Source organism: Scomber japonicus, chromosome 7 (assembly GCF_027409825.1).
Source record: "Scomber japonicus isolate fScoJap1 chromosome 7, fScoJap1.pri, whole genome shotgun sequence".
Classification (NCBI taxonomy): Eukaryota; Metazoa; Chordata; class Actinopteri; order Scombriformes; family Scombridae; genus Scomber; species Scomber japonicus.
The window spans coordinates 26,044,000-26,064,767 of NC_070584.1; the positions used below are offsets into that span (position 1 = coordinate 26,044,000).

A 20,768-nucleotide genomic window follows, 5' to 3' on the forward strand; every position below is an offset into this window, starting at 1 on the left:
AAAGCTTCACATTTGATGACATCATCTTTTGCTTATTTCGTAAAAATTGGACATTGCACATTTTTGCTAAATGTGAATGTAAAATTTAGTTCTGTTCAGAAAATAATGGCCGACAATATTTCAGTTTCTCACACAGTTCTCTTTTTTCTGTTTTTATCTAGGCTGCTAGCTCCAACTGTAGCAAACACAAGTCGATGACTGAGAACTACCCCTCCCACGATGGAGAAGAAAAGTGGTAAGGGTCACTCAGCCTGCATTTACAGTACACATACTGTACAATGATATTATGTTAAGTGTGTGCAACAGATCATATTTTTCAAATTTGTCTACAGCTGTATAAACATAAAATAGTCATGCATAATCAGATTTCAGGTTGTTACATAATATGGGACAAAGGTTTAAACATTTGACTTCCTGTTCCCGTATGTGGCCAAAAGCAGATAAAGGTTTAATTCCTTCAGGTGATAACTGCCCCCATCTCATATTGCATTCATAAGTTGACACAGTGTGAGCAGCACTTTGCATGCTGATTAGTTTGTTTTGGCGCAATCACTACATGATAATTACTTCCCAGTAGGTGATATAGTTTTACATAATGAAGCACCATGTGTGCAGCACAGTGCTGCTTGTATTAACAAGTGGTTGAAAAGGAATAATGCTGATGATAATCTTGTGTTCATGTTCACTTTGTCAAGCAATCGAACATGTGAATCAATTCTAAATGTATAATTTCAGCTATTATTATATGATATTACTATTTGTTTTAATAATTAAAGGAGGGGGAGCATTGATTGACTGATTAATTTTGATATTAATTCATAACAGCCAACGGCTTTCAGACCAAGGGCAGTGAGGGCGGTGTCCAGAGGAAGCAGCTGCCCTACTCAGTGGAGACTCCCTATGGCTTCCACTTGGACCTGGACTTCCTGAAATATGTTGATGATATTGAAAAAGGCAATACCATCAAAAGAGTCCACATCCAGCGCAGGGTCAAGGGCCCACCCAAATTCAGCACTCTACCCAGAAATTTCAGCCTCCCAGGGCATGGAGCCAGACCTGCCCCTAAGGAAAAGGATAGTACATGGTCCGGGACATCCACATTGGGGCCCAAGCCTAAATCACGGGTAGCAGAGGTCCAACAGATTTATGATTTCAGAGCAAGTGAAGGAGGGACTTACAGCCAGAGCAACAGGGGAATAAGCAGTCAGGGAACTGGCTACGTTTCAGCTAAGCCCAGAGATGAAGGTGCAGGGGCTCAGGGTGTGGAGGAGAAATCTGTGGGAATTCAAAGTCGTCCAAACCTGCTTCGAGCATCGAGCATGCCCATCACTCTACAACAGCGTAAAGGTTCTGATTCAAGCAGTCCAGACCGTATTGTGGGAACACCAGAAAATGGCTCAACAGAGAACATCTTCCGTGCTTCACCGGACATAACAGAAAGAAGATGTCTTCCCCAGGATCGGGCAGGGCTTCACCAACAGATCACAGTAGCATTGAAGCGTGTCAGAGAGCTGGAAGAGCAGGTTAAAACCATCCCAGAACTAAAGGCTCAGATCTGCTCACTGAGAGAGGAGAGGGAGAAGCTACTGGTTCAACTCCAAGCTCAGGCCAAGGCACAGGCTTCCGCATCGTCTTCTACAATAGCCCAAAGTTCTGATGCTGGGACATACACCCTGCCACAAGGACACAGACCTCCAGAGGGATTTAACTTGGCTCTGATAACTCAACCCTCTGGAGGTTTAGAACCTGTAAAGCCAATAACAGGAAAAGACAAACAGGTTGTCACAGAGAAAACTAGAGTGTTACAAAAAGAGAGGGAGATAAGACAGGAATCTGTAAAGAGGTCATCAGCATGTGAAGAAATAGGTGGGTTGTCAAAGCAAGAGGTGAAGACACAGCCATCAGAAAAATCTGACAAACAAAAAGAGACAATAGAGAAGCCACTGGAACAAGCAGTGCAAAAGCTATCACGGGACATTGAAGGACAGGAAATAACATCACTTAGGGGGGCTATGAAAGATGCAGAGGTTAGCAGTATTCAAGATGGTAATGCAGCAAAAGGAGGTAAGCATGAGGACTCAGGTAGTGCCCAGAATTTGCATGAGAAGCTAATGATACTGGAGACAAAACTAACTCAGGCTACCCATGATCTAGAGAAAACTAATACTCTTTTGAAGGTACAAATGGAGGAGAACAAAGTAAAAGAAGATAGAATACTACAGCTGAGTGAAGGAATGAGAGTGGAGGTGTGTACGACGGAAGTACACAGTAGGCCAAGAAGAGAAAGTATCGATACTGGGACAGAGACAGAGAAAGTAGATTTTGCCAATCAAGAGACTGAGACAGAATCGCCAAATAGAGTAGATCAGGGAACAGACACAGAGAGAATCTGTGTTGAAGTGTGTGTGCCCACAACAAGTACTGGAAGTATAGATAAAGGAGCAGAACCTATAAAAGTTGACGTTCGAGACCAGGTGACAGAGATTGAGGCAGTTACTGCTGTAAGCCCACCAAGACCCAGAGCCAACAGCATGGAACGGGGCACAGTAACTGAAAGAGTCGCCACTCAGGATCAAATGACTGAGACACCAGTGGCCGAAAGGGTGAACCAGATCACGGAAACAGAGGGAGAGACAGACCATCCGTTAAGACCGAGGGCCAGCAGTGTAGACAGAGGGACAGAGACAGAGAGGGTGGACACGGTGGACAGGGTGACAGAGACAGAGGCAGCACAGAGGTCAGACCAGCAGACTGAGACAGAGATGGAAAGACGACAGGACAATAATCCTACAAGAAACACAGACGCAGAGAGTCAACGGACAGAAAGTGCAGGCAGCCAGAGAGTGGATGTTGATACTATGGTCAGTGAAAGAGAGGAAGGTAGGGAAGCGAATGAAAGAATCCAAAGTGATAATAGAGATGGTGAAAGTGCAGCCTTGAAAGTTGCTATAGAGAGTGATGTTGAAGTTAAAGATAGCGCAGTTGAATTTGTAGTTTCAGACATTGTAAACCAGGTGGAAGGGCGTACTAGTCCACTTGCTGCAACAGGAGAAAATGTAGAACCTAAGATTGACATAAGCACTGCACAGAATGACTCAGAAACAAAGGAAATCCTGCCCTCTGAGAGTGGATTAACAAAAATTGTTGAAACCCAACAGGTCCAACCTGTAGAAAAGAAGCAGGAAGAGAGTGAGATTGTGTGTGTAAAAATCAAAGAAACAGTGGTCACTGAAACTGTTGTTGTAGTTGCAGCAGATGATACAGCTATGAAGACAGTAGTTCCTGTGAGACCTCAGAGAGGCCAGAGACCAGCAGACCAGGCACAGCAGCCACCTATTCAACTTCAGGCTGCTCCTGTACGTCCTCGTAGGGGATCCAGTGAAACTCAAGCTCAGCAGTCCCAGTCTGAGACAAAAAAACAGCCCCAAACACAGATACAGAGCCAACCTCAGCCTGAGGCTCAATCCCCAACACAGGTCTCTGAGCCACAGGTAAAACAGGAATCCCCATCTCCATCTCAGGTTGAGGACAGCACCCTTGTAAAGAGGCCTCCAGGGGAATCGAGTGAAAAACAATCCCAATCACAACCTCAAACTGAGACTCAGGGCCCAGCTCCAAGCTCCAGAGATGACCAAACCCAACCCAAATCAATTCAAGCCCCATCTCAAAAGTCTGCAACTCGACGGGACTCAAAGGAGCTTAAAACAGTACAGAGGGGAACTAGTATACCACAGTCTTCTAGTCGTGGACCAGGGGAAGCCAAGACCCACCCAACTCGCCAGGGGTCGAGTGAAGGACAACCTCAGTCTCGTAGAAGTTCCGGTGACACTCAAGCCCCTCAAAAAGGTGCCGGCGACACACAATCACTGCGCAGAGGCTCCAGTGAAGCAGCTCAGCGTCGTGGTTCAGGTGAAGCCCAGGGCTCACGCAGAGGCTCCAGTGAGTCACCAAACTCTCCTGCAGCTTTAGGCCAAGTTGTAACCAGGTTAACAGGGCTTCTGGGGGAGCAATGGGCACAGCTGGGGAGCAGCTCCGGAGCTCAACAGACGGCCAGCCAGCAGGAGAGCCCCATCACACAGAAACAGACGGCAGGGAAAAGAGCAGAGGCAGGGAAAGGAGCATCAGCCAAGCCTGCAGGGAAAGCGGTCCCTGCAGCTACAACAGGCAAACCAGCAGGAAAGCCTGGTCCTTCCAAAATGAGTTCTATTCAGAGTCAATTGGTCAGCTCCCTCAGTGTCCTCTCTGCCTTCTACTCACCAGCCCAGAAAGCTGCTGCTGCCAGCAAACAGCAAGAACAAGGTAGGCCTATGGTTCAGTTGGTTTAGTTAGTCATCCATTGTTTATACACATCAGTTAGTCATGCATTGTTCATACACATCTATGAGCTGAATCAGTTCCACTCTCATATTCATTTAAATGACCCTTTCACCAAGCATAATGTATTACTCATGCCACTCAGTTTTAACATGTCCATTCCGATCTCTACGAAGATATGTAATGTTTCAGGTTCACATGTTCAACTCAGTTGCCTCGAGTATCTATTTCAGTTCTTACTTCTCTCCCTTGAACAAGAAGCCCTACAGGAGCAGACAAACATTGCCAGAATGCTTTGACAGATGTTTTTGTGTTTTTTGGGTGAAACTTGAGTGGTGTTTTGTAGTAATTCAGATGGAGTGCTTAGCCCTGCAAATGAGCACCCTTCTCAGTTAATGTGAGACAATTGCTTTTAAGATCAAACTAACAGTAAAGTGGTTTATATAAACCGGTTCTTACTTCTAGCACAGTCTGAAAACACACCAACCCTTTCCTGTCATTTAGAAATACTCTCTTCTCTCCTGATATGCTGTCTTATTATCTGTTTTGGTGCCTCTGCTAATAGTACTTTTTCCAACACAAACGATTTGTGCACTTGACTTATTATGCAGTACTGAGGTTGGGATGGAAATGAAGGCTATTTTTATCTTCTTTTTACTTCCTTTGACTTAATGTGTTTCTTTCTGATAATAAAGGCTTTAATGCTAAATATTGTAACTATATTGATACTGTACTGATTGTTTGTTTAGAATACAAAACACACAGTCGCTGTCACTGACTGTGATTAGATATCACTTTGACTGTTTAAAAAGAATAAAGTGGGGAAGATTTAATCTCCCTCTTGTTTGAATTTTAATACCTCTTAGTCTTCTAGGTACTTCTTTATCTGATACTTTGCCAGTGGTCTAGTCTAGCATTGATATGGACTTTGTGATTTAGTGTCACATCCTCCCACTATTAAATCTCCCATTATTTTTGTGTACTACCTGACAGGGAATTGTCTACCTTTCCTGGTTTATTTTCTGCTGTGTCTTTTTCTGAAGCTTCTCTAATATTACAGTCATAACTGAGCAGGCCCCATCTCCATTTAATTATTTAGTTTTAGTCACTCAAATCAACTTGCTATTCTGTCATTATTCATATAAGCATAAGCCCTATTTTATATTAATGCATAGTTGGTGCATTAATTCAAATTTGATGGCAGCAAATTTGAATGTCTACATGCAATACACATACAGACATCTGCTATACTTCATATCACATGAGTTCGGCGGGGCAGATGGGAAAACCGTCCATCATAACTAAGATAAAGTAACTATTGGCTGTCACATGGTGGAACAAGACATTACTAAGCACTGTTGACACATACACATACTGGAGAGTGCACACACATATGCGTACAAGCACTTACAGTGCACAGTTGAATGGACTTTCAAGCACAGACCGTCACAGACAACACACACATCAAGCAGGCGATGCCTTTCTTCACTCCCTTGATGCCTCGCTATTCTGTTTATGACCCAGGAGCTGCAGTAAAGAATCACTCTGCTATCCTATCACACACATATTTCATGTTCAAGGGTCACTTTAAGTTCAGCGTAAAAGCATAGTATACAAGAGTGCTTTTAGGTGTTCTTGTATTTGTGCTTAGATGTATACGCCTTCTAACAAGATTGTCACTTTTTCTTTGTGGTTTCTGTCAACATCTTTGACTTCTTAGATTCTTTTTACCTCAAAGTACACCAGCATTTTATATCTATTGGAAAAAGAAACCACTAACACTGAAAACTCTCACTCATCCCAGTCATCATTGGATGATTTAAACATCTAAGAGTGCCTCTGACAAAGTAGGGGAAGGTTAAATCACATGTTGTTTTATTTATTAGAGGTTAGCAAAAGGATGTATTAATATGTCAAATGTGTGAACATCCTCTTTCCCTGCTGCTACCTCCTGGATATAAAAGCATCATTCTTAGATGGTGGTCGCTTGGATCTTTTTAACTGGTGGTTTTTGGCTCAAAGCCACATCCTTATGTCCTTGCATAAAACATTACAGTGCCTCTGCACCATGTCTGCTGTCAGACAACCATACCGGGCTTAGAGCCAATGGGAGTCAGCAAATGAGCCCATGCAGAATCAATTATGGGATAGTTACATACATAAGTTGGCCTGTCAAGGTTGTATGTTGTCAGTAAGACTTATAATCTTCACCTGTGTATATATCACCCTGGAAGTACTTGAAGTGGTCTTGAACTATTTTATAGGTCAAATATGGTAACGGTATACAAACTTGATTTACTTGAAATTGTTCTTTGGAGTCCTATCCATAGCAAATCCATTTTTAGTGTAATTGTCATCAAATAATACTTGAGTGATCCTTAAATAATTGATATCCTCACTTTATTTTTTGTCAGGCACTTTGGTTTAGAATAGCAATTTTCCTTGACAATGCGGTACTGCTCAGAAATATTATTGTCTTTGTATGGAGTATACAGATGGGAGCCTAGTTTCCTCTTTCTCTGCCAACACAAGGATTCCAAAGTATTTGATGGGCTGCATTTTCTTTTAATTGCATCCAGAGGTTCGTCAATGTACAGTATCCACCAGGCTTGAAATGTTTTTTGAGAGACACAGACTTTCACACACTCAGAGACATACATATATACAGAAAGAAGATACATATACTTTCACAAGGAAATGCAGCCAACATGTGCAAATAATTAATATCTGTCTCACAATAGTCCATATCAGTGTGATGTATTGTTTTTACTTAACCTATATACATTAAACTTAGTTTACTACAGTATAAACTAAACTGGAGGCACTTATTGTTAAATTTGCAGAAGCTACAGTAACAGTGGCTGTACATTTGTATGTATATATATGTTTTAGATGCTTTTCAATAACAGAGCTTGTCAGATATTTAGATGTGCATAAGCCATATCACTTATATAATGTTCATCCTCATGCAATAATTAAGCAACCACTTACGCTTTCACCAATTTATTCGGGTTTTTCCTTTTATTTGTCACACAACTGCATTTTTCATTAAACTATGACACATCAACAAGTTCATCCAAGTTCCAACAAAGAACTGTCTGCATTCATGGATTTAGCAATAGTCTAATGTCTCTGATATTCCACACTGGTTTCTTTTAACCATGAAGACAATTTCTCAGTTACCTTAATCAAGTTTTAGTTTCCTAAATGTAATTGTACCTTTATATTTCTTAAAATACTCATATAAGGCACTGCCAAAACTGTATATTGTGTTTAATTATGAGGACTTGCTGAAAATGATACAGGATATAAATTATACTGCACTGGCTTTGTACGTACACACAGACAGCAGGCAAATAGTTACACTCTCAAATCCCACAGAAGCCTAATGAATTTTTTCCTTCTTTCCTTTTGTTGTTCATTTCCCTTGCTCTCTTTCTCACTCTCTGCTCTTCTCTTCACCAGGTCTCAAATCTATTATGAAGAAAAATGGTGTTGCTGACAAGCAGGGGAACAAGGGAGCCAAGAAAAACCTGAAGTTTGTTGGGGTGAATGGAGGGTAAAATCGTCTTTTTAATCCACATCCAGCCTCTGTGTGATTAATATGTTTATGTGGGCTGCAGTTTGTTTTTGTGCATCTTTATGTGTGTGTCTGTGTGTGTACCTTTAAGTTTAATCTCTACAAGATAATTAACCCTTATGCATCATCTATGGACATTATTGCAGAGTAAATGCAATATTTAATGTTTTTCTGTTTCCATGTTGTCATTTTTCAAAAACAAGGATTACATATCTTAATCTTTCAGGTTTGTCAGATTTTAATGTGTGCCTGCAATGTGGCTTACGTAGGATGAGTCAGTTAACCAGAAAACAGTGTAGAATTACTTTTAATCCTTAAAAAGGTATACTATGAAAAGATACTTAGATATTTTGGTTCACCTGTAGAAAGTGTGCAAGAGCAAGAGATGCAGAAAATAGTTTAACAAAATCATCATCATCATGATGGGAATCCAGTTCATCTTCCCTTGGTGTTATAAGTTAGGGATGAATAGTTTGCATGAGTATAGATGGAGAAATAAATCAGTATTCTCCTTTGTAGTCTATCTCATCTTGTTTCAGGGAAATTAGTACAGATTAGTTACAGTATATATCTATATCTGTATCTGTACATCTATATATCTTTGTGTGTGTGTGTGTGTGTGTGTGCGCGTGCGTCCTGCAATTCAAAAGCCAGGGCCTCAGCCAGCTCTGTGCGCTTCATTTGCATTATTGCCCCTCCTTTCCTCCTCATGATAACATCAGATTGTTTGTGCACGTCCATGAGCGAACCTTCATTCAGTAACCTTTGTTAATAAGGTCACATATTTCAAATCGTATTCTGGCTCGAACATGTAGAGATGTATCTGCAAAGTTTCCACTTTGAGTAAGAGTAAAAACAAGAAAAAGAAGTGGAATCGTAGTACCATTATTTACATAGCCTCTGGAGCTGCCAGAAGTCTGCCGAAGGGCAGCTTCCAGAAGTGTAAATCAATTGAACGCAAAAATATTCCATTGGAGCCCAAGAATATAAATATAGACATAGAAATGTGCATAAGTCTCATTTAAAGAAAAATGATGACAATCACAGGTTCTCAATGTTATGGTCAATTCATCAACAATTATAATTATAATACAAGATTCACCTGAAATGTCCATTTGTCCAATTGTTGAGTATGACAGCCCCCTCACAGTTCACCTGAGTTTGACTGCACACACACTGTGAACTAAGTCCAGCTGTGTCTCACACATCTGCTTCATGCCGTTTCTCACTGAGACTCTTTTGAAGACACACTGCCCTGAATTCGACCTCACCGCTGCTACAGCGAGAGCGAATGTTTGTGTACTGTAATATGTGTAGTGCATTATGTGATGTGTGTGCATATTTTTGTCAGTAATGATGATGATTCCTCAGTGCTTTGAGCAAGTGTGCTTATGTCAGCTTCTGGTGATGCTGGATGCAATGTGTGTATGTGTTTGTGTGCTTGTGTTTGTATGTGTGTGTGTGTGTGTGTGTGTGTGTTTGTGTGTGTGTGTTCGTAAAAGCTGTTGAATTTTAAGCAAGCAGATGGAGGTGGCTGGAAGAACAAAGGCGTGTCTCTAGACAGGAAAATTATTCTTTCTGACGGGTCTGATGATATAGTAGGTACTGTAGCTGTCTGCTGCTACAGTAATAACACAAAGCACCTGTATACACACAAACACACATAACATTCTTGTAATTTATGAGGAGATTGTTTTGACAGCCATCAATTTCTTTGACATAAGCACAAACCCTAACCCTAACCCTTAACTGCTACATGGCTAACCATAAGTCCATAAGATAAATCTAACTTTAACCAAAAAACCTAACCGTCTAGTCTAACCCAAAAATAACAATGGGTTAAACTTCTGGGGACAGTTTTTTCTACAGAGGGGAGAAAAGTCTCCACAATGTGACTGACTTTTGTCCTCAGTGTACGGACACAGACACATTTGTAGACTAAAAGCATACACAGATACACAGATGTGCATAGTAATCACCCAGTTGTGCAAACATAGGATTGACAGGGATCCACCTCTCTCTCAAAACCACAGCAGGCAAGAAGCTTACTGGTTCTTTCATCTCAAATTTTATATGTACATTCAATCTCAATGTATGCTATCCCCTAAATAGCGATGATAATTAATCACAAGAAAGACCAAATGCATAATAACTGAGTTTAATAATTTAATGGATTGTAAAATATAATGAAATGGGCCGTTTATCTTGGTACATTAACACATCTCATCATACATTTGTTTCTTATCTTCCATAATATTCCTCATCACTTGTATGGGAGTGTTCTGTCTAAAGTGCGTCAATGGCATCGCCTCCTGCATATTAAGGAAATTGCTGCCATTGGGAGATTTGTTTTATTCTTGCATTCTGGTTCTTACATTCCTGAGCTTTGCTCTTTTATGACCTGCTCGCCTTTGCTGTGTTTTGTCAGAGCAGTGGATGAGATTCATTCCTCCCTCTCTGTTTTAAAAATGATCTGCAAACATACCCTAACAGCCAGAACAAATAAGGAATTATCAGTGCAAGGATCAGCTTCTTTATATACATACACACACAGAGTATGTTTTATAAGACAAGCATACCTTGAATACATTAGATAAGATGCCCCTCATCTAGTTTGGGTCTTGTGAGTTTTGCTTTTCTGGTCAATGAATATTTTATCCATTGCTGTCCAGTGTTTTTTTTTGTTTTTTTTTAGAATGTGATGGACAGTATTTTCTTTGACTATCTTTAGACTTCTGTCCACAGTAGGGAGCGTGCTGCTGTTTGTATTTCTTCTCTTTGGATGATCTAACCTATTGTTGCTCTCCCTTGAGCTCCTCTGGAATCCAGGGAATGTTGTGGCCCCTGAGCGTCTCTTGTGGTGTATTTATATGTGTGTGTGTGAGTGTGTATGTGTGTTTGTGTCTACAAATAAGCATGAATCATTCACATTCAAAATAAGCCTCTATCTGATCATTAGCCTCACAGAGGTCAGTCATCAGAGGTCAATGATAATGATACACCCCGATTATCACACCCACACACATCATCAGCAGCGTCCACTCCTCCACGTCAGCCTCCTTCACCGTACAAGGCTGTGTTTTGTTCAAGGTCGCATATGTGAGTGTGCAAACACACCTATGGATTTGTATGTGTATGTTTAACTATGTGAAGGATGTTTTGGATATGTGGGCCAAGGCTGTATTAAACAAGCATCTTTTTCATGTCACACTAGAGTTGAAGAGGGGAACGACCTGTTAGTATGTATCTAGCCTTGGCCCATGTTGACTTTACTGCTTTAGTAGTATTAGTTTTAGTTGCTTTGGTGTTTTTGCACACATACTTACTTTTTGGGAGCAAACAAGAGCAAATTCTTACATCATCATTTAAAAATAGATATCTGACCTTTTTGAATGTCACCTTAAGTCATTAAACACAGGCTAGAGTATGGTAGAGATTTATTTTAGATGGAATAATCTGGATTATTTTGGTGATTTTGCTCTCAAAGTTGTGCACACGTCTGTCACCTACCAGCTATGAGACCACATCTAGCGAGGAGTCCAGTGGAGATGAGAAGTCCAAGATGGAAGCAGAGGAGGAAGACAGCTCAGAGCCAGAGGAGGAGAAGAAGAAGGAGGAGCCCCAGCCTGAGGAGAAGCCTGAGGACGCAGCAGAGACCCAGGCAAAGGATGCAGAGGTCTTACCTGAGGAAGGAGGTGCAGCGGCTGCGGAGAAGGAGAGCGAAATAGGCCTGTTGGATCCAGAGACCAGCCAGGAACTGCTGGAGGAACAGGCTGAAGGGTGAGACATAGAAACAGTGAAAGAAGGGGCCTTTAAAGCTTAAATCAGTACTCAAGGTTAATTAAACCAAAGCTACCATGGCAACAGTGAAACTCGATATATTACCAGTATCACCAATTAAAATATTTCATGACATGGTGACTTTTCCCATAGAGATGTGCGACGTGTGATGTCATTGAGGCACAATTGAGTCCTTTGTTGTGTCCAGCTGCAGCCTGCATACTTTGTCTGAGACAGGGGCTGAATGATGCTTTAATATAGTCCTCACAAACACCCACACACCTACACACACACACACATACACACACACCCAATTAACACACTCTAACCTACTAACACTTTCATACAACCCCATCTTAACTTATTATTTCTACACATACACACCAAGTGCATAATTGTGAGAGAGATCTCAGACAGTCATGGAGACACATAAACACACTTCTTCCCTTTAAGTGACAAGGATCTGGGACAAAAAGCTAATAACCAGCAGTGTTGTCCTACCTGTCTCTGATTGATCTCAGGTATGTGAAGAGGGCTGAGGGGCCAGACAGTAGGTGAGGGCTCTGAGAGAAGGCAGGATTTATATTAAGTCATCACTCAGCACCTATCTGATCATTTGTATTTGTGTGTGCTTGTGCCTGTATGTGTGTGCTATTGCCTAGTGCAATACACAGTGAGAGCGTCACCCATTCAGGCTATGTATAGGTTGAGATCTACAGTATGACTATGCGTGATTTATTATAAGAAGGAGCACTTTGTGGATATTATTGGGCAGTGAATCAATGTAAACTGTTACCATTGAGGTTTGCATGTGCTATCAATGTGTCAGACTGTTGACTGATGTGTGAATGAGCCGTGAAAGTCTGTAAGGCATCTTTGATCTTTTGTCCTAATCCCAGACATCATTTACACAGAAGCCAATGTAGCTGGCTCTTGGCCATATGCTGTACATTGTTGATGGTATTTCCACATTAAACCTGAAAAAAGTAATGAAAACAATGGAAAGAACAGATGTTGACTGTTCTGGATTAAAATTGGATATTTTTTCACTGCAAAATATACCTGAACTGCTTGAAAGACAAGGAATTTTACAGAAATGTATCCAGAATGGGTCAAAAATCACTACTCCTTACTGTGTCTTCTGGTCTTTGTTTTCAGGGAGAAAGTTGAAAAGGCGTTTATAGACGCTTGCCTCTATGTAAAGGATCGTATGGAAGAGGTTTCATCCCCAGATAAAGAAATGGTAAGGATATATTTTAGCCCTTTCGATTCTTCAAAGCTGTGTTAATCTGAACTGATTTGACTGTAAATAAAGGATTTACACATTTTATAATCTATATTTGCTTATATGTGTATCTTGAAAAATGATGGCCTCCTCTTTTTTCAAATGTAGTTGTTGAGACAGTGATAAAAAAAACTATATTCAGATTGATTGTGGGTGTTCTTTAGGAGCTTTTTGACTTCAATGTGAAAAATAGTATGTAGTAATGTGGCTTAGTGACTGTGAGACTGAGTACATTAACTTCTGTGTGGACACTTCTGTTCTGTCCTCTGTTTTCCCAAAAACAAACACCGGGTTACCAAGAACATCAAAGCACTCCTGAATGTGAAGGAAAGGGTGTTCAGGTCAGGGGACAGGAAAGCAGGAAAGAGGGTCCAGAAACAGCTGTCAGTGAATATCAGAGAAGAAAGGGAGGCCTATAGGAGGAAGCTGGAGCAGAGGGTAAACATCAGGAAAACACCATGGAGATGTGGACAGGCATAAAAACTGTCACTGGTGACAAACCCAGCAGTCAGATAGTAGATCGACAGAGCCAACGAGCTGAACCGTCTGTTCAATAGAATCGACAAGCAGCCTCACATTGACCACTTAAATCAACAGTCTCCTAGCAACATCAACACCTCCAATCTGCTGACCAGGTGAGGAGGGTGCTGAGTAGACTCCACCTGCAAAGGCTGCTAGTCCCTGTGGCATCAGGCCAAGGGTGCTCAAGGGCCTGTCCCCCTCGGCATGTGTTCTACTCCAGCACCTTTTTAATCTCAGTTTATGTCTGGGGAAGGTCCCTGTGTTGTGGAAGACATCCTGCCTGGATCCTGTACCAAAGTAGTCCCATCTCAGTGCCACCAGTGACTACAGACTGGTAGTGTAGAGCTCACACATCATGAAGACTTTTGAAAAACTGGTGCTGGATTCCTTCCTGCCATTCTTCAAGCATTCATTGGACCCCTTCCAGTTTGCCTACCAACTAGATGTCAGAGTGGATGATGCTCCACTGTAATTACACCGACCTGAACAAGCCAGGAGTTGCAGCCAGAATGATTTTTTTCCAATTTTCCAGCACCTTTACCAACATTGAGTATACCCTGTTCGGAAAAAAGATGACTGCTTGATGCTCCTCTAGTGTCCTGCATCATGGACAACAAAGGAGTTGGTGGTTGACTTCAGAAGATCCATGACTCCTGATGCTCATCTTTCCATTAGACGAAAGATGGTAAAGATGGTACCAGAGTATGAATACCTGGGTGTCCACAGCAAACTGGACTGGACCAGGAACTCTACAGCCAGAGTCAGCTCTTTTCTTGCAGGAGCTCTGATCCTTAAACATCTGTGGCACCATGCTGCGGATGTTTTAAGTCTGTTTATGAGTCTCTTTATATGCTGTGATCTGCTAGGGCAGAAGCCTGAGGGTGGCTAACACAAACAGCTCATTTAGAAGGCCACCGCATGGAGCTGGACTCTCTGCATGTGGTCGTTCAGGCAGATGTGTCGACAGTGTTTTTGTTATTACTCTCACTGACAGAAGACAAAAGTCCCTACTCCAGCTTTAAATGACTGTTAATCACTACTTCTGCACATTCACAATAGTACTCCGCTGGTAAAATACTGTTAATTTACTCTTAACCCACATTATACTTTTCATTCATTTTACATCTGCACATTACTGTTAATGAACTGTTAAATTACTGGTAATCTATTTTCCATATTTCCATTTCTGCACTTTTGTCCATACTACATGCTACATTCTACATTACTTCTTGCACATTTTTCTTTTTATTTACTGTGTATTTAATATTATTACTATTTTATTTTACAGTAGTTTTCACGTTTTTGCCTCTTTACCTTTTCCTTTTTACTTCCCCTTTTCCGAAGCGCGTGTTGAACAATTGAGTCGTTATAACAAAGCGATTTCCCTGCAGGGATCACTCAAGATTTCCTGAGTCTGATTCTTACAGTGCTGTTTCTCACGGTGAAAATGCAAACTGTACAAAAAATAAATAAAAGATGTTCAGGAAATAATAAAAATGCTGTCACTGACAACTTTTTCTTCTATATCTTTTCTTTTCTCAGCGTCAAGTTTTAGTGGTGCTTTACCAGGAGTGGTTCAAGATCTCCAGTCAGAAAGACTCGCAGGCTGATACTGTCAGATTATACCTGCGGCAAGTGGGCTTGACCACACCTACCCTCCTGCCATATGTAGTTAACTTGACAGATGGCAATGGGAATATGGCCCTCCACTACAGTGTGTCACACTCCAACTTCCCCGTGGTCAAACTGCTGCTGGATACTGGTGAGATGCAAACACACACACTGCAAGTTATTTGCTAGGTAAGGCCATCAAACTGTCTTACTTATTGTGTATGTGTGTTCAGGACTATGTGAAACGGACAATGTGAACAAGGCTGGCTACACCCCAGTGATGCTGGCTGCACTGACAGCTGCTGAAAGCGCTGACGATCTGGAAGTAGCGCAACAACTTTTGAAGCTGGGTGACGTCAATGCACGCTCCAGACAGGTAATATACTGTAAGGTAGCACCTACTAATGGGCTTTGTTGTATAATCATAGGACTGACTTAATATGAAAGTAATTGTTGAATTGCATGAGGTGTTATTGCTGTAAAGGAAGTTATGTTTCAGGCATAGTGCTGCTGGGAATTAAATACATTCTCTGGGGAAATCAGGGGACGTTAGAAATTTCTTATAAATAGGTCACATTGCGGAGATACAGCATAACATCAGCTGTTTTTTTCCCCGACAGCGGAGCATCTTTTATGGAAACTAAACAAAATTTGTTAAAAGGAATTGAATAGCATTTTAGGCTACACATGCATAATGAGGTCACAGGAACCTGTAAATGTGCTGTATATACATTTTGAAATTCATGAGCACAGAAGTTTATTTTCATGCAGATCCTTTTAAAAAATAACTTTGAGACTTTGTTGGTTGCAGTTTAACCTGTATTCTGACAGTGAGTCATCAGCATTATTTTGCTAGATACAAAGATTCAATTAAACTTTACTTCTTTTGAGTTTGAGTTTGTCACTTTTGCTCACATTTCCTCCTGTCCTTCTTCCTCTATCCCTCTTTTTTTACACCCTCTATGCTACATCACTCATTATTAAATCTCCCTGTCTCCCCCTCATACCTGCCCCCTCGCTGTTTAATTGTAATCCTCTCTATTTCTCACTCTTTCTCTAGACGGGCCAGACAGCACTTATGCTTGCGGTGAGCCATGGGCGCGTTGCCATGGTGAAGCTGCTGCTGAGCTGCGGCGCAGATGTAAATGCCCAGGACCGCGAGGGCTCCACCGCCCTGATGTGTGCCAGTGAACACGGACACACTAATATAGCCTCTCTGCTGCTGGAGACAGGATGCTGTGACACAAGCCACACAGATAAGGTGCACTGTTTAATGTAATGTAATTCATCTACTCGAATTGTATAAAGATTTTGGATGTGTCAACTCTCATCCAAGATGTTTAAGAAGGTCTGTAAGTGATGTTCTGTCCAGTATAACATACAAGACTTCTTTAACACCTTGTTCAAACTTCATGCAGTCTTTCTAAACAGTTTTTACTTTTCCTGTAACTGGATGTACATAAAGGCATCATCTGGTTTCACCAAAGTACAAATCTATACATTGCCAACCACTTCACTGCATGAACTGTGCTTCTCCACTTATGTTTTAAGTGTGCAGCCCAAATATAGTGAATCACAGGCATATGTTTACAAATTTCAAATATAAAAATGCTTTCTGTTGGGAAAAAAACAACTACGCTATTGGGTCACCCATGTCCCAAGTAGTAGCTTATTTATGCAGTACATGGAGGAAGTGATGTGGAAAACATTGGATCAGTACTCAGGGGATGCTCAAGGCTGAAGCTGGAGATTTGCTGTCTGTGGTGTCTCTGGTTTAATTCAGACAAGTATGACTCTTCTATAAGGGTTAATTTTTTACTCTGATGCCAGGAATCACTGCCTCTTTTCATCCATTAATGATTTGCTGCTTGTGCTACATGACTGACCAATTTAACTCCTAGATCGCAGCTCACACAAACCATATGTTTCTAGATATTATGCTGCCCCTATGGCCAATGTGAAGTGTCTGGTAGCTAGGTCCTGGCCCCGCCATAAAGGGTGTTCATTATATAGCATTTTCCCTTAGTGGCTAAATATGATTTACTGTATTCTACTTTGCGGTCTGGGGCTCTTAGTGAGGGAATGCCATGTCATGACTGGGGACTTGCAGGAAATGCTGTAAACATGCTGTTGCAACACTGCTGGTGCTGTTCAAATAGCATTTCATAAGACCCTTGCACCTCCACACCTGCACCCACCTACGGGCTTTGAGTCTGTTTCCCTAATAGGCAGGAGTTTGTTTTCGTCACTCCCCATTCAACACCATCTGTCTACTGCTTCCAGCACTTCTACAACATTACAGCAGTTCTACAACACTCCCACCTGCCCAGTCCACAGGATCTGACCTCAGAGGGGACCTCACCTCGTATGTTCTGAACAATTAGCCAAAACCTTGAAACACATCCAACAAAACAGTCCAGTGCTTGGTGTAATTTGGATTTGACTGCACCTCATGGATAACTAAGATGGGTCTATACACACACATATTCTCAACTCTAAATCAACCATGTGCCTCTGGTTGACGGTTGCTTAGTGACAACACAAAAGTCTACACTATAGATGTAACAGGGGACAAACATCTCAAAACTGAGAAAATAAGAAACTGCAGCCATTCTGGCAAGCAGTTTTAAATTATATGCAAGCAACACCAACCTGTCAACAAAGTTATCAATCAGAACATTCACACTATTTTGTGACCTGTCGTCATTAAAAGAATGGGAAACACAGAGACGCACTGCAAGAATGATGAAGGAAGTTACTGACAGTGTTATATTACACTGCCAGCTCAGTCAGCCAGGAAAATGTACAGCTCGGTGTGTTAATTGATGGCTCAGTGTCAGTCTCACAGCCAGTCTTAAACTATAAAGAAATGGGCTTGCATAGGGTTTGCTCAGAAGAACGGTACTTTAGCACTTTGATTTTTTCTGCGCATACTTTGACTGCTTAGCATTTTTATATAGATAAAATAAAAATGCTAGGCAGTCAAATGGTGCTTTTCCACTATACAGTTCTAGCACGACTCGACTCGACTTGACTTGACTCTGTTTTTTTTGCGTTTCCTTTAGGGATAGTACCTGGTACCTGGTACTTTTTTAGTACCTGCTCTGGCGAGGTTCCAAGCGAGCCGAGCCAATACTGAATGTGACGTCAATAGACTGCCTGCCACTAATTGGTCAGAGACTCGTCACTGGAAGAGTCATGAGCCGCCCCACATAAGAATCAAACCCGGCATTTTTAAATACCAGCAAGTTACAGCCATACGGCTCTCTTCTCTTGCTTTGTGTGTGACAAAAGACACAGGCACGTTTATGTGTCTGTGTCGCGAATAAAATAAAGTCACAGCAGTTTCTTGCAGCTATCTTCTTTCTATGACACACCCGCCCACGTTGAGTAGGTACTATTGTAATGGAAAAGGTCGTTCCTGGTATCGTACCGAGTTGAGTCGAGCCGAGCCAAGTAATGCTAGAACTGTATAGTGGAAAAGTGCCAAAAGTATGTGACTACAGTGGGCCACAGTAGCTCTAATAAGGTATTCATATTTAAAGGGATGTGGAGTAACACAGTGTGTTGGTCAGTCATGGTGAGATCTTTATACTTTTAACTTAGTGTTTCTGCAGTATTTGTGGCCTCGCCTGTAAGAAATGAGGTTTAGAATAATTTTATATTACTGTAACAAGAAGTGATATCTGTTTTCTCACTGATATTTTATATCTTGCACTGTAAGCTTTGGTACATTTTCGCAACAATTTCTGCATGATGCAAAGAAGTTTATCAGTAGATATGATAGTCTTTGTTGCATATTTTGATGTTCAATTCGGGAAGCAAGTAATTAGATCATTTTTACATAAGTGTGACAAATCATCATCTCAACTGGCATGCGCTATTTCAAAAATGATAAAATACCAAGACTTCTTATTCCCAGCTCTTCCAGTTATCTTTACAGCACACTAGTATTGCCTGTATCAGGGCAGAAGCAGCATATTCACTGTAATGTCCTGTAACCAACACAACACTGCCACTGTCAGGATAAGAATATTCACTGCAATGTTTTTGATATGCAACTGTGACATTTTCTCTTTGTTTTTCCCTCAGAATGGACAGACAGCCCAGTCGGCAGCAGAAGCAGCCTCCCACCAAGACATAGTTGACCTTCTGAAGGCCCACGCTGAGGCCAAAACCTCTGAGCCCCAGTCTACCACAGACCTCCACTGAGCCAGGCCGATGCTGTTGACTCCTCCAGACTACCCCAGCTCGCTCACCCCAACGCCTGATTCCAAGACCCTCTCTCTAACTCAACAACACAAAGGGAGGGAGAAGCTGAAATAAAAAGACATGGTGTCACCCTACAGAACGTTCTCTGTATGAGGGCGCATATGCTCTGTTTACCCAGGAACTTTAGGAGCTCACATACAAACCTCTGAGACTGGAGCGTCCTACAGTGCACGCCCACAATTTTCTTCCACATCTCTGCCAACATGCCCCCTGGGTGTTTATGGATATGCTGCATCAACCACCCAAGTGGACAGACAAGAAATAGGGCTGGTTCGCATTGATTAAAAGGCATTGCCATAGTGACAAGTCTGATTGACAGGATATTGCTCGGAGAATAGGATATGAATATAAAGCGCAGCAGAGTGGCAAGCAGATGGAGATGAACTGATGAACTGCTGCTAATTATCATCAATCTAGCTCTTCAAGCAAAAATACTAAGCACATGATCTACCTTTTTAAATATTATACAAATATGACATAAACAATGACATTATTTGTATTTTTTATTTTATGACACTGACATCATTCTTTTCATATTTGGACATAAGCCATTATTAAGAACATAGCATAAGTAGAATGTTATTATAATAGATTATAATCATATACAAACACAGAATCTGTATTTTCTACTGCACTTTTTTATTGTGTTTGTGTAAATAGTCCTCTCTAATAACAGTGTCCAGAAGAAGCTATATATCTCTAAAAGTGTGAATTCTAAAGCAAAATAATAGGAGTATAACTTCTGGTCAAATTTCATATCACCCAGTGGATATTTGACATCATTCAATGTATTGTTTTTGTTATAGTGATCCTGTTTTTTTGCGTATTGGGCATGGGTGATCATTATCTGTGAATTTCAGCTGAAAAAGAAATCGCTCTGTTGGAGATAAAATGTTTAAAGAAATGATTTTTTTATAACCAGAATATAACCAGATTATAGAAAGACTAAAGTCTTCTACCAGGAAGATTGTACCGTACAGAAGATGCTGCATGACAATACACAGTTACTCCCTCTGCTGGTTGTCATATAGTACTAAAAAACAGTATGTTGTAATACTGTCTGTTCTCATAATTAACACCTCTCTCTCTCTCTCTCTCTCTCTCTCTCTCTCTCTCTCTCTCTCTCTCTCTCTCTCTCTCTCTCTCTCTCTCTCTCTCTCTCTCTCTCTCTCTCTCTCTCTCTCTCTCTCTCTCTCTCTCTCTCTCTCTCTCTCTCTCTCTCTCTCTCTCTCTCTCTCTCTCTCTCTCTCTCTCTCTCTGACTCTCTCTCCATCCCTCAGTTGAAATATAATGTATGTCTTGTTCGCCTGCTTGTTTCAAATCAAATCATGTATGCAACTGCTACAAAATGCACAATGAATGTCAGGCTGGCTGTGATACATTCCAAGAAAAAAATGTAGCAAG

At 41.2% G+C, this 20,768-nt stretch overlaps 1 protein-coding gene across 1 annotated transcript in view; it reads left to right on the forward strand.

Moving 5' to 3' along the window:
- kank4 (KN motif and ankyrin repeat domains 4) overlaps positions 1-19,555 on the forward strand; it is a 73,234-nt gene extending 53,679 nt beyond the window's left edge. The window contains exons 2-10 of the mRNA XM_053323012.1: positions 162-235; positions 826-4,299; positions 7,780-7,873; positions 11,408-11,674; positions 12,833-12,917; positions 15,024-15,243; positions 15,326-15,468; positions 16,153-16,353; positions 19,185-19,555. Of these exons, the coding sequence (XP_053178987.1) occupies positions 220-235; positions 826-4,299; positions 7,780-7,873; positions 11,408-11,674; positions 12,833-12,917; positions 15,024-15,243; positions 15,326-15,468; positions 16,153-16,353; positions 19,185-19,304 (4,620 nt within the window). The 5' untranslated portion in view covers positions 162-219 and the 3' untranslated portion in view covers positions 19,305-19,555. The remainder of the gene's footprint in view (positions 1-161; positions 236-825; positions 4,300-7,779; positions 7,874-11,407; positions 11,675-12,832; positions 12,918-15,023; positions 15,244-15,325; positions 15,469-16,152; positions 16,354-19,184) is intronic.
- Positions 19,556-20,768: the final 1,213 nt, after the last annotated feature.